This window comes from Polyodon spathula, chromosome 26, assembly GCF_017654505.1.
Source record: "Polyodon spathula isolate WHYD16114869_AA chromosome 26, ASM1765450v1, whole genome shotgun sequence".
NCBI classification, from domain to species: Eukaryota; Metazoa; Chordata; class Actinopteri; order Acipenseriformes; family Polyodontidae; genus Polyodon; species Polyodon spathula.
The window spans coordinates 6,794,953-6,808,432 of NC_054559.1; the positions used below are offsets into that span (position 1 = coordinate 6,794,953).

Sequence of the window (13,480 nt, forward strand, 5' to 3'; positions counted from 1 at the left end):
CCGTTGACCAACATCTGCCAGCATCTTCCCGTCTCTAGCAGCTTCCAGTTGTCCTGAGCGAGGCTTGGTTTTAGCACCTTTTCTTGGTGGTTGCTCTCCTGGACAGAGGAATATTGTCTTTTCTGTGTAATGCTTTGATGGAACTGGTGGCAACTTATTGGTCAGGTTATGCTTGTCTTCCAATGCTAAGCCCAAACATCGCAGCCCCTGGTCATGGCGCCAAGTAAACCATCCTTGGCTAAGACCCACCTTACATCCCGTCAAAATGTGCCTTAATGTTGCAGGTGATGAACACAAAGGACATGAGGGATCCTCACCCACCCAGAGGTTTAGCTTCTGTGGTGATGGGAGAACATCATATGCTGATCTGATGAGGAAACTGATCCTGCTCTGTTCCATTGTCCACAGGTCTTGCCAGCCGATCTTGCGTTGTTCCACACTCTCCCATCTCATCCATTCTCCCTGCTTGGCCTGGGAAGTGGCCTTTACACACCTGATCCTTTCCTCCTGCTTTTGTACCTCATTGACTACCAGCTTCCTCCATTGAGCTGGGGTTGCCTTGTGCCATATAGGAGGCGCTGAACTGAGACCAAAACCTCCTTTTCCATGCTGAACTTGCCCCATAATATCTCTGATTCAAAGGGCAACCTTAGCATCTTCCACAGCTTTCTTTGCTGTCCATTTTCTTCCAGTTTTCAACACATGTGCTGCCTCCCTTACACATTTGTCGCGTGAATCTACTAATGTCATTTCCAGTCGGACTTTCGTGAACTCAAATTCCTCGGTTAGAGCAGAGATTGGTAGCTGCAGTATTCCTTTACCATAAAGTCCCACTCTGCTGAAGCAGCATGGAACTCCCAACCATATCCTGACGTATGAACTGATTAAAGCTTCTAGTTTCTCAACTGTTGTCAAGGAAACCTTGTACACAGTCAGTGGCCACAGTGGTCTTGGCAGCAGACCAAACTGAAAGCACACGAGTTTCAGTTTGCCTGGTAAAGCGCTGCTGTCTAAGCTCGTCAACCCTTCCACTGCTTGTTGTCCAACTTCTCCCACACAAACTATGTCCTTTAGACCATCTTCCTAGACTTTTCACTGGCTTCTCAGTCACTGTTGCTATTGCCTCACCATCAATTTAGAACCTTTTATTTACTACTCTGTCTTTAATTATAGAGATTATCCTTGATTTAGTGGGCTTGAATTGCAAATCTCCAAAGTGGGCTTTCACTAAATTTGTTATTGTCATCGGTACGCTGAAAAAATCAAATGCTGCCCAAAGAAGTTCATGTGACACTGAACCATATGCATTAGCCAAATCCAGGAATGTCACATGGAGCTCCTTCCTCTCCTTTTTTGCTGACTGAATTTGTTGCCAGATTACGCTGATGTGTTCTAAGCATCCTGGGAAACCTGGAATGCCTGCTTTTTGTACTGAAGTGCCAATGAAGCAGTTCTTTAATAGGTAGGTTGACAATCTCTGCGCAATAATGCTGAAGAAAATCTTGCCTTCTACATTTAATAGGAAAATAGGACGAAACTGACCGATGCTTGTAGAAACCTTTTCTTTTGGTATAAAGATTCCACCTACTCGGCACCATGCTCTTGGTACAACCTGTTTTTCCCATGCCACTTGATGATCAATTTCCACAGGATTCGTAGAGTACATTTAGTCGTTTTTTACATTTAAACAAATGCATAGTTTACTATAGGACAAATATGTTTTGTATCATTAACTGGAATGAAGCAGTTTGTGTCATTATCTAAAAAAAAAGCATGAATTGTCGATGTTGGTGTTTTGTAACTGAACTGTATCCCGTTAAGACCACCCACGAAGCCTTTTGGCTGCACAAAATGTCAGTTTATCAGTCGAGAAGATTATTGGTTGTTAGCTGCATTGGAAATTAAACCCTGTGGTTACTTAGTAAAGTCTAGCCGAGCAGCATTTGACAGGCTGCATAAAATTTGAAAACAAACGGATTTGTGAGATAATTTCTCCAAAGAACCTATGGTGCATGACAAGTGGTTTTGGAAAATTGTGATAATAAAGTGGATATGATATTAAGCGAGGTGATATAAAACAAGTTCATCTGTATGTCTGTTACGGTGTGTAAATTAAAAAAATGAGCATTTCTTTTAAAATGTTCATTTGTATGAAGTATTTGTCCGACGGGCAAAGTATAACGATAAAACTTCTTGTCACTAAACACAAATCATGTTGTCTCGGGCGTCGCTCCCATAAAATAGGTCAGTCAAATAGGTTCTAGTACCGTGATTAAACTACAGTAAAAAAGTAAGGTAGGTCATACTGTATAGTTACTGTATAGTTTCCAGCTACATATACAATACAAAGCTCTGTCAAGGGGTTCCCAAGGTACCACTTCAATAACAGCTCTATGTGTGGAGGAAAAGTAGGTAACCATGTGGCATAACTTACTGGAACAAACACCCATTAAGAAATACTTTTTTCAATTTTTCTGAATTATGTAGAATCCTCAAGTGTTTCCAAATTGTCTTAGACATACTGTGCAAAAGCTTAGAGTAAGTCATTACTAATGGGACGCTTTTGACCTTTTTATCTGTATTTTTATGATCTAGAAGATCATCTCTTTTTAGTTTATCCACTTTTCTTAACTGTGTCGCTATAATTATTTCCTTGTATCCTCTTTTTTAAGCTTTGTTTTTAATACATTTATTTGTATTACATACGTATTCTTATTCCTAGACCCTTTGGGTTTTGCCCTTTTAGTGTGTATTGGATGTGCAGAGGACATGTGTAAATACTGGTGCATGTCAGTAGGTTTAGAGAAGAGGTCAGTCTCAATTGAACCTTCTTCAAGTTTTACTATGGTATCTAAAAATTATATTTCTTTTCTTGTCCATCGAAGGTCCACCTTAATATTACTGTGTGTGTATGTGTATATATATATATATATATATATATATATATATATATATATATATATACACACACACACACACACACACACACACACACACACACACACTCACTCACTCACTCACATATACAGACGTGCTCAAATTTGTTGGTACCCCTCCACAAAAAACGAAGAATGCACAATTTTCTCTGAAATAACTTGAAACTGACAAAAGTAATTGGCATCCACCATTGTTTATTCCATATTTAACAGAAATCAGACTTAGCTTTTGATTTTCGATTCAACATAATATTGTAAATAATAAAACAAATGAAAATGGCATGGACAGAAATGATGGGACCACTAACCTAATATTTTGTTGCACAACCTTTAGAGGCAATCACTGCAATCAAACGTTTTCTGTAGCTCTCAATGAGACTTCTGCACCTGTTAACAGGTAGTTTGGCCCACTCTTCCTGAGCAAACTGCTCCAACTGTCTCAGGTTTGATGGGTGCCTTCTCCAGACTGCACGTTTCAGCTCTTTCCATAGATGTTTGATAGGATTCAGATCAGGACTAATAGAAGGCCACTTCAGAATAGTCCAATGTTTTGTTCTTATCCATTCTTGGGTGCTTTTAGCTGTGTGTTTTGGGTCATTATCCTGTTGGAGGACCCATGACCTGCAACTGAGACAGAGCTTTCTGACATTGGGCAGTACGTTTCGCTCCAGAATGCCTCGATAGTCTTGAGATTTCATTGTGCCCTGCACAGATTCAAGGCACCCTGTGCCAGGCGCAGCAAAGCAGCCCCAAAACATAACCAAGCCTCCTCCATGTTTCACTGTAGGTATGGTGTTCTTTTCTTTGAAAGCTTCACTTTTTCGTCTGTGAACATAGAGCTGATGTGACTTGCCAAAAAGCTCCAGTTTTGACTCACCTGTCCAAAGGACATTCTCCCAGAAGGATTGTGGCTTGTCAATATGCATTTTAGCAAATTCCAGTCTGTCTTTTTTATGTTTTTCTTTCAAAAGTGGAGTCCTCCTGGGTCTTCTTCCATGGAGCCCACTTTCGTCAAAAAGCGACGGATGGTGCGATCAGAAACTGATGCACCTTCACCTTGGCGTTCAGCTTGTATCTCTTTGGCAGTTATGCTTGGTACTTTTTCTACCATTCGCACTATCCTTCTGTTCAATCTGGGGTCGATTTTCCTCTTGTGGCTGCGCCCAGGGAGGTTGCCTACAGTTCCATGGACCTTAAAATTCTTAATAATATTTGCAACTGTTGTCACAGGAACATCAAGCTGCTTGGAGATGGTCTTGTAGCCTTTACCTTTACCATGCTTGTGTATTATTTTCTTTCTGCTCTCCTCAGACAACTCTCTCCTTTGCCTTCTCTGGTCCATGTTCAGTGTGGTGCACACAATGATACCAAACAGCACAGTGACTACTTTTCTCCATTTAAATAGGCTGACTGATTACAAGATTGGAGACGTGTGATACTAATTAAAGAAACTAATTAGTTTGAAATATCATTATAATCCAATTATTTATTATCTTTTCTAAGGAGTACCAACAAATGTGTCCAAGCCATTTTAGAATATCTTTGTAGAATAAGCAATAATTCATCTCTTTTCACAGCTTCTTTGCTTTATTCTACGACATATCAAAGGCATGAAAGTATACATGATAAAATAGCTTTTAATTTCATCACTTTTCAGGAGGAATGAAGTATTATTTCAATGAGCTGTAAGTGTACCAACAAATCTGAGCACGTCTGTATATATATATATATATATATATATATATATATATATATATATATATATATATATATATTTATCAACTTGGATTCCAAGCTACTGTACACCCTTTGCTAAGAAGCATCTCCTACTAAAGGCAACATATCTCAAAAGTGAAAAGTGACAACTTTTGACAAGCTAACGTGATATGCAGAGTTCAGACTTTCTAATGATATGTTACATTGTGTGACATACAGATCATAGAATAATTTAAATGTTACTGATGATAATGCTTAAAATATTACAGAAATCAGAGATAAAAAATATACATTTCTGGGAGTGGTTATGACGTTTTGGGTTGATTTGATAATCTATACAGACCTCAGACAGGACAAAAGCACTGTCTCGGTGACCACAAATAAAACAATCTGATCACAAACAAAGCAGGAAATCCAAAGAGACTATGCACAACGTGACATGGGCCACAGAGAGAATGAATTACATTTCCTCCTGCTTTGAACAGAATACAGAAATGAAAAGACTACTACTTCCCTAAATTGTCTTAAAAACAACCTGATTTGCTACCACTGATGCAGAAAATAAACTACACGGTCAAGAGGGTGAGATCTCACAGATAGACAAAAAGTGGTCAGACTTTGTGGCATTGTGCCAGCCACTGCAAAGTTAGGCACACTCTACTGAACACGTCCCATCTAAAACTGTATTGCTATGGTTACTCATTGTAAAAAACCCTCTGAGATGTGGTATGTGTCCAATTTCCTTAAAACACAATGGGCATGATTGATCAAGGTCTTTACTTGAAAATGTAATTTGCACTTTTTGTTTTTCAAAGGAAAGTAATAAACTAGTAAACCATTTAGGCACACATTTTAACTTAACTTTCTGGGTTCTTTGTTATTATTATAAGTAATATAACATATACGTTGTTATTGCTTATTTGTTATGCAGCATTACTGTTTTACAACAAAATTATGCAAACTGCACCTCGAAGAGCCGATGAGCCATATTCAGTAACAGATTTTGTAAAAAGTAAACATAGAAACGCAATGAAACCTGAATTAAAAGGTCACCAAAAGACTGAACATTTGTGGTTGTTCATTCAAGTTGCCTCTGCCCTTAGCTTTCTTGGTCTACTGGCTAGGAAGAGCAGATACCCCCCACTCAGTGTGTCCACTTTGGTATGACCCCCTTTGACTTCATCACAACTACTAGATAACTTCTGTCTTGGTATGTACAAGATATTTGCAATGGGGATATCTTTGACTACTGTTCTTAAGAAATCAGTTTCAGCTGTTTAATATCCAGTAATGCTTGACTGGATTCAGAACTGGATTTTTCCATCCTAGCTTTTACATTCTTTTCAGGGGAATAATGACATTATACTAATCACATTGTCTGTACTGTTGGAGGAGTCCCTACCTCTTGATGAGCTTGATGGATTTGAAGGCCTCGTCCATGTCTCTGATGGTCAGGTAGAAGCTGAAGTTGAGCATGGCGTCGCGGGTGGGCTTGTCGCAGTCCTCCAGCCCCACAAAGTCCCTCAGTGCCTGGCGAGACACCATCTGGGGGATGAAGGAGGGTCCTGGGGTCCCTTTGTTTTCCACCTGCCCTTCCCCAGGCTGTGTGCAGAGGTGACAGTCAGTACAGACACACCTCTACAGGAATACTAACAAGTGCAAGTGAAAGCTTCTAAAGCGGTTTCCTGAAGTTTGCTTGCCCAGCTCCTGAGTGAGGCCCCGAAATGTACATTTGTAATTGTTTATACAATGAAATTGGTAATCTCTTTTTATTACAGCTGATAATGACAAAATTCGGTGTGCATTTAAAACTAGATATTCATTTTAGTACATTGTGTGATAGATGAAGGTTTTAGGGCAGTGATATTTAGATCATTAAAAGAGACCCCAGTGTTTATTCATTTATCCATCCATCTCCAATCAGGTTACAACAAATACCATAACTGGTGATACACAAACTGGCTCCAAATATTCCAAATCAAATCACTGTTAAAGCCTATCTTTGCAGGTAAAATCAGCAGCAGACAAACACCAGATGAAAGATATATTTATTTATGCAAGGGAAGTTTAACATTAGCTGAGAATGGAAGCACAAAGCAATCTGAAGAGTGAGAGATACAGCAAGCATTGGAAAAGGCCTGCAAGATAAAAATAGAGTGAGAAACAGACAAGACTAAGAATGCAGTTGAGGATTAGGCTGAGCAGCACAGGTGACAGACACTGTCAGAGCACTGTGAAGTACATACGGATGTGAAGACAGACTCACCACAGCCTCTGCAAAACATCAGCTGATGAAAAAGTAAAAACAGTGAGCCAAGGAAAGGAAGAACAAATAATACAAAGTCATGAAAATGAAGTTAAACAAATGAATGGGTACAAGGGGTAGATTCAATTAACACAGACCAACTTAATGAATTGGGTTTCCCTGTTCTATGAAGTTATACAATCAAACTTCAACCAAAAATTATAGCAAAGTCCTTCTAAGTTTGCCACAGTAATTTTGCAGTTTACTATGCTTTTGCCATGCTTACACCAGCAAGTTTAAAATTACTAAAATAAACTAAATAGATTCAATGACAAATGTTTTGTCTAGCAGACTTCTACTTTGGCATTGAATCCATTTAGTTTCTTTTAGTAGTTCACAATGCGTGTCAGTGATTTATCCTTTTCCTAGCTGTTACCAAATGACACTGTGCTTTCCCTTTGCTTGACTACACTTTACTATGTTTTTACTAAGGTAAACTTTTAAGGAGACAGTCATACATTTAAATTTAGGGCATAGAAGGACACACACAAACATAGCTCTCAGGAAGCAAAAAGAGCAGGGAAATAACCTTGCGGTTGAAATAGTAGTAGGGAACGCTGAGGGCAAGCAGGGCTTGCATGCCAGCTGGCCGTGGGTACGATTCCTGGAGAAGCAGTCTGTGTTCCTGAGTGCTGAAGAAGGAAACTACAAGCACATCTGCCTGCAGGAGGGAGAGAGATGGAGAAACAGGGGGCATTGGTGGGGAATGACAGGAAACTATAGCTACCTTTCCACTGCCTAATGTTGCAGTTCTCAGATGTCGGGAATGTGTTTTCGTTGCGCTTTTGAGACTAGTAACTGTTCCATCAACAGTAAGACTAAAACTAGTATACTTAAAAATAGGTATATGCTTTTAAATGGTGATAATAATAATAAATAAATAAATAAATAAAATAAATCTGTTTGTTAAACTTTCTCATTACTTGTAATAGCACAGCTTTTCAAAAGATGTATATGATTTTTCACCCTGTGTGCTCACTGAGTCCAGTGGCTTAAACATTTTCTGTCTTCATTCTGCAGCTCGTAATTCTCCCAGCCCCATTACTTTCATGCTACCCCTCTGCTTCGCATTCTCCAACAGCTACCTATCCAATTTAAGACCCTTGCTCTTGTCTATTGCTCTATTCATCATATTGCCCTTTCCTATCTCCAATCCCTCGTGTCTCTTTATATTCCCTCGCACCCTCTCCTCTCATCCTCTACTGGCTGACTTGTTATGCCTTCTCTTCACTCTCTTTCCTCCTGTGCTCACTCCTTCTCTTCCCTCTTCCCCCTGTGGTGAAACCAGCTACCGGTTATCCTCAAGACTTTTCAGTCTTTTACTGCATTCTGCTCTCTTCTAATACAGCCTATTTATAAATCATTTTGTATTTTTTCCTTTATTTATATTTATGTACTTTGCACTGTTATTGCCTGTAATTTATATAATAACATAGGAATACATCCCTATTGCTCTGCTGTTATATGTTTCACTTTCCAGACTTAATTTTTCTTTAACAAGGTCCTATTATCCTCTCACTATTCACTACCTGTGTTACAGGTAATAGATCCCACTTGGCCATTCATATTTCCTATAGGCAGTACAGAAAGTAATGTTTAAAGCACCTATAAACTGTAAAACAGGAAAGAAGTGAACTCAGTGTGCAAAAAGAAATCGGCCTCATCTGACCTGACTTCGAAGTCTGGAAAATGAACCGCAAAACATACAAAAGTTTTAGGAACAGTAATGGAACAATAATTTACTAATGTGGGGTAAGAAAATGAGTTTGAAGTTTGTTTTTCACTTTTAAATACTTGTCTTTTTTTAGAATCATGTTGTTGGAACACAGGCCCTTATTAGGTAGAACACTTCACTTCACAAAGACTAAATAAATTTCAACTTATGTTCTGCGTTGCTTTGATAAGTTATGTTGTCAAAGGGGAAGCCTCATTGGAGCGTTTGAAAAAGAATTACATATCCCTTCGCAATCACAAATGAAATACCTGCAACTTGTGCTTGCCTTTACTTGTTATAATGTATATGTGCATGTTCTGTTCCCTGTGCTGCAGGTACCAGACTATCGTTACTTCTCAATTGTAGGGGCTCTGTGGTCAAACTGACTTGTTTTGTCTAGTGCCCAGACAGTTTTGCAGCTATTTAGTGGGGCACTTTCAACCGCATTACAATGTCATTTTCCTGCTTCTCCTTTTACTCATGGCAGTTAGCAAGGACTCATTAGCTGCTCTAATCTGTTTACACAAACTGAAAACTCGATGGTACCAAGACAGAAAAAAATATTAAACAGGAGTGAAGAATTTAGGCAATATAAATGCAATGCGATTCACACTTTCAGTCCCAGAACTAACTGTTTTAACAGTGGAAATACCCTTAAGTATGACGGACAGCTGTATCAGTGCAGTACAGTGAAGCACAGCAGTTTGGTGTGGTTCCAGCTTCCAACACAGTCAGGCGTGTTCCCTACCTGCTCTGTGCTGTCAGTGGTATGTGTGTGGGGTGAGGCTGGTATGGTCAGCACTGTCTCACACACAAACAGCCGCGGCTCACTCTCATCCCAGAACTGACTGACTGGGCAGCGGCCACACAGCTCGCTGTTCTCCAAGCGCCCCCTGTAGGACAAATACAGTGGCACATCTTCATATTCAGATGGGATATTTTTGTGTGACAAGACCTTAGTTGATAACCCTCCCCCTCAAAATAAAATTCATGCACATATCATTATTGACCTTATATATAAAGCTGTTTTACCATCCTGAATTTAAAATAAAATATTTGCATAATCCACCAACTGGCCTACAAAATAAGTATTTACGTTGATAGCTTGGAAATATCAGTCTTTATATGGTGTGGTACAGATACCAAAAGGAGACGTTTAAAATATGTAAAATTATAGGAGATAATCGTTTGACTATAAGATCATAAAATAAGGTCGACTTTCCACAAGCCATTTCCGCATGGCATGTGAATGAGGTAAATTAGATTGAATGAGGGTCTCCCATAGAGAAAACTAAAATCAAATGGTTGTAGATGGTAGCTCATGGTTTAAATACCCGTTCTGTATGGAAGGAATATAAATCACACCTCTGCCCTTGTCCCCAGTGCTCACCTCTCTGGCTCCTCTCCTTGGAAGCCCTCACTGGATTGGCCAGTAAAGAAGTCAAAGTGGTCGAGAGTGTCCATCTCCACATCATAGAAGTAAACCTTGGAGTCAACACTCCCATCAGTCTGTGAGGAAAGGAAGACATTGAAAAAGACGTAGTCCAGATGTTTCTTTTAGTATATCTAAATTTAGCACTATTGATTGTTCTACAGGTATTGTTCTACATATTATGTTCTACATATTGTGAGCAGGGAGAGGGTTAATTTCCTCCCTGCTAAAAAAAAAACATGTGCAAATGCACATTTCTGTTTGTTTAATTGTTTGATTAGTAATTATCCCCTGCACCTGGCTATCATTGTAAATTAAAGCCAGGTGCAGGGTATTTAAAGAAAGCAGCCAGTTTGCTCAGGGCTGCTGCTGTGTGGAGGGCCCGGTTGATGGTGCTTTCAACTGTTATGAAAAAAAGGAAGTGTGTGTAGCCTTTTGAAAGCCTTTATTTGTAAAAACTGTGTGCTTTTTTTGTTGGTTTTTGTTTTAACAGGTAAACAGCTTAGCTGTCCTGTTTGAGTTAGGTTCCTGTCTGTGGTAGTCAGTGCTCGTACAGAGCTAGGTTTTTGTTTTCTGTTTTGTTTTTGTGTTTATTAAAAATAGTGCAAAATCGCTTTAAAAGTTCCATTTCTGTGTCCAGGGTCCTGCTTTTAAAGGGGCAATGAACAGTGGTAAGGTGCAATCTTGTCACAATATTATGATGATTGTTGAAAGTTATGGAGATTTTCTTTAGAATAAGTAAAATCAACATTTGAATGCAACATTGAAACATATTCTGGAATAAAAGGAAAAGTGTATTTTAATTATGAGTCCCTGTAAGCACATAAGGCATTAATTCCATATTAAACATACTGTAGTGTAGAAACCAGACCCTTTGCAGTACCCCCCCACGGGGATGCCCGGCGGGAAATCCCCCCCTCCTCCCCCACCCAGAGGGTCCCCACTCACCCGTGTGACGAGCACGCTGACTTGGCTGCCGTTGGCATTGCTCTTCACAGAGGTGATGGCTCCCAGGTTGGGAATGAGTGCCGCCAGGCTCTTGGCATTACAGTGGGGTTTTGCTTCCCTGTGGAGACACAGCATGGCATAGTCTGGACACACAGGATCATAAGTCAGCCCCTTAGTAATGTTTAGTCTCTTGTGCAATGAGTCACTGTGAAAGCATGGTACAGCTTTGAAATGACAGACATTGTCAAATAGTCACTCACCACTGTGAAATTAATCAAACTGATTATGGAAATGATTTCTTACCTGGCCTATTGTACCAGAACTGGCATTTTATTTTGATTTTGTCATATATTTTGTCACTTGCTTAAAAGGTGAGTATGATGGGAATTTACCTGATTTGGGTAAAAATGAGTGCAGGATGAACATGAGTTTTTCATGTTTGAATATCCTTTCAAAATGTAAACAAATATTTGAATATTCTTTCATTTTGAATTCGCTGGAAAACAAAAGTATAATTCATAACATATTACACAAAAAAAATCTTGAGTAAAATAAACCCGGTGCCCCATAAAATTACCTTCTGGACAGTAGAATGATATATTTCATAAGAATTATTTTATTTCAAGAAATATGAACAGTTTTGCCATAGAATAGCAGTGTTTGTTTGAATATTTGACCAAACACTAATAAAATTACAAAACAATCCCCCTGAATAAATGCGGTTTGTTTTGTTTAAATGCACATTCACATTTCTTTGGTGGTTTTTATCTAACCTGGAACACAGATATTGCATCTCCAAAGTCACACTGTCACATTATGTATAGCTCTATGGATCAGAGAGGCAGTCTGGCTGCTGAAGTGCAATATGTATACGGCTGTGCAGAATGTGAATTCAGCGCAGTGGTCTCCAGTGTATCTGTACCTGCGGGAGAGGTCGAACACCTTGATGTGTGCAGCATCGGTCCCAACCACCAGGAAGGTATTGCAGACACTCAGAAGCTGGGGGGTGCCCTCCATCTCTGGGAACACCAGCAGCTGCTTCACTGTGCCCTGGAGAGTGGGAGTCAGACAGGCTGGAATGTACAACACATGCATGGAAATACAGAGCGAAGGGGGCCGGGAGAGTGAACGAAGACAGAGGGCATTAGCAGAGAAACAAACCATCAGCAACCATCGGCATTTCTGGAACTGAACTCAAACCAAGGAGAGCCGATCTAACATACTTTCCCTCCAAAGAATGAAAACACCAAATTACACTGTCACTACTATATGGAATTAAATTAGGGTGTGATATATAAAATCTCATGACGAAGATGCAAGAAAAGTTTAACAGAAATTCCAGTGAGCTGCAATCTAATCTAATATTATGTGAAACAGCAACTCAAAACAAATACATGTTTGCCATAACAGTATCCATGAAGTTAGACAGTGTGACATCACAGGTTGAATTGCAGTTCCTCAGTGTGTTTTTAAAAAGTGTTACAGTTGTACAGCACTGTTCTATAGCCCCCTTGCTGAGGATTTCATCTATAGCGGGGATGATAATGAACCGTTTTGTAACATCCACTACAGGCATGTGATTTTAACCCAACAGACATGGACCCAGCTGGAGTGAGACTTACCTGCAAGGTGCGGACCTGCACCCTGTTTGTCTCCACAGTGTAGATACTCTCTTCATGCATAGCAACAGCCTGTGACTCACAGAGGAACGAGCCTGTGTGCAGAGCACAAACCACAGCTCAGACAGAGAAGATAGGGCATTCAATTCAGTGCAGAGATTGTACCACTCCGAAAACAACATGTACATTTGTCTGAATGAGTTCATAATTTATCAAAAAGTAAAGATTTCTGCCATTATACCTTTTCTTTATTTAAAAAAAATAATCAATATCTCATTTCATGTGATCTTCTGTACCAGATTATCACCTCAAACCTGTATTTGAATTTATGGCTGATGCGTAGTACCTTTGTCTGTTGCCTGTTCTGTGTTTTTACATCTGTGTGAATAAAAGGCTTTTGTTTTTGTTGGATTTAGATGACTAAGCCAGGGGGTCTCCAACCATGGTCCTGGAGAGCCCCAATCCTGCAGGTTTTACAGGTGTCTTTGCATCATCAATGGCTAAAGATCTGGAACAGATGTTAATCTGGACTAATTAAGTAACTGAGAGCTTGGTTGAAATGAAAACCAGAAGACTGTAGCTCTTCAGGACTGGAGTTGGAGACCCCTGCTCAAAGCTTCACCATTGCTTTTTTTTATTATTTTATAATGGACATTAAATCTAAGATATCCATTATTACATGTGTCTTCTTAGTAAATGTCCTCTAGCCCACATAAAAGATAGGATCAACTGTGCGAACCATCCAAATAGAATATTAAGCAGCACCTCCACCCAGTGGATACTACAGTTTATTGGTAAGAAATGTCTCCA

The 13,480-nt window shown here is 39.5% G+C and overlaps 1 protein-coding gene across 1 annotated transcript in view; it reads right to left on the reverse strand.

Moving 5' to 3' along the window:
• LOC121300837 (intraflagellar transport protein 140 homolog) overlaps positions 1 to 13,480 on the reverse strand; it is a 74,681-nt gene that overhangs the window by 39,917 nt on the left and 21,284 nt on the right. Inside the window, exons 12-18 of the mRNA XM_041229758.1 lie at positions 12,674 to 12,765; positions 11,974 to 12,101; positions 11,052 to 11,169; positions 10,062 to 10,180; positions 9,420 to 9,564; positions 7,487 to 7,618; positions 6,055 to 6,254 (exon numbers count right to left, since the gene is read on the reverse strand). Of these exons, the coding sequence (XP_041085692.1) occupies positions 6,055 to 6,254; positions 7,487 to 7,618; positions 9,420 to 9,564; positions 10,062 to 10,180; positions 11,052 to 11,169; positions 11,974 to 12,101; positions 12,674 to 12,765 (934 nt within the window). The remainder of the gene's footprint in view (positions 1 to 6,054; positions 6,255 to 7,486; positions 7,619 to 9,419; positions 9,565 to 10,061; positions 10,181 to 11,051; positions 11,170 to 11,973; positions 12,102 to 12,673; positions 12,766 to 13,480) is intronic.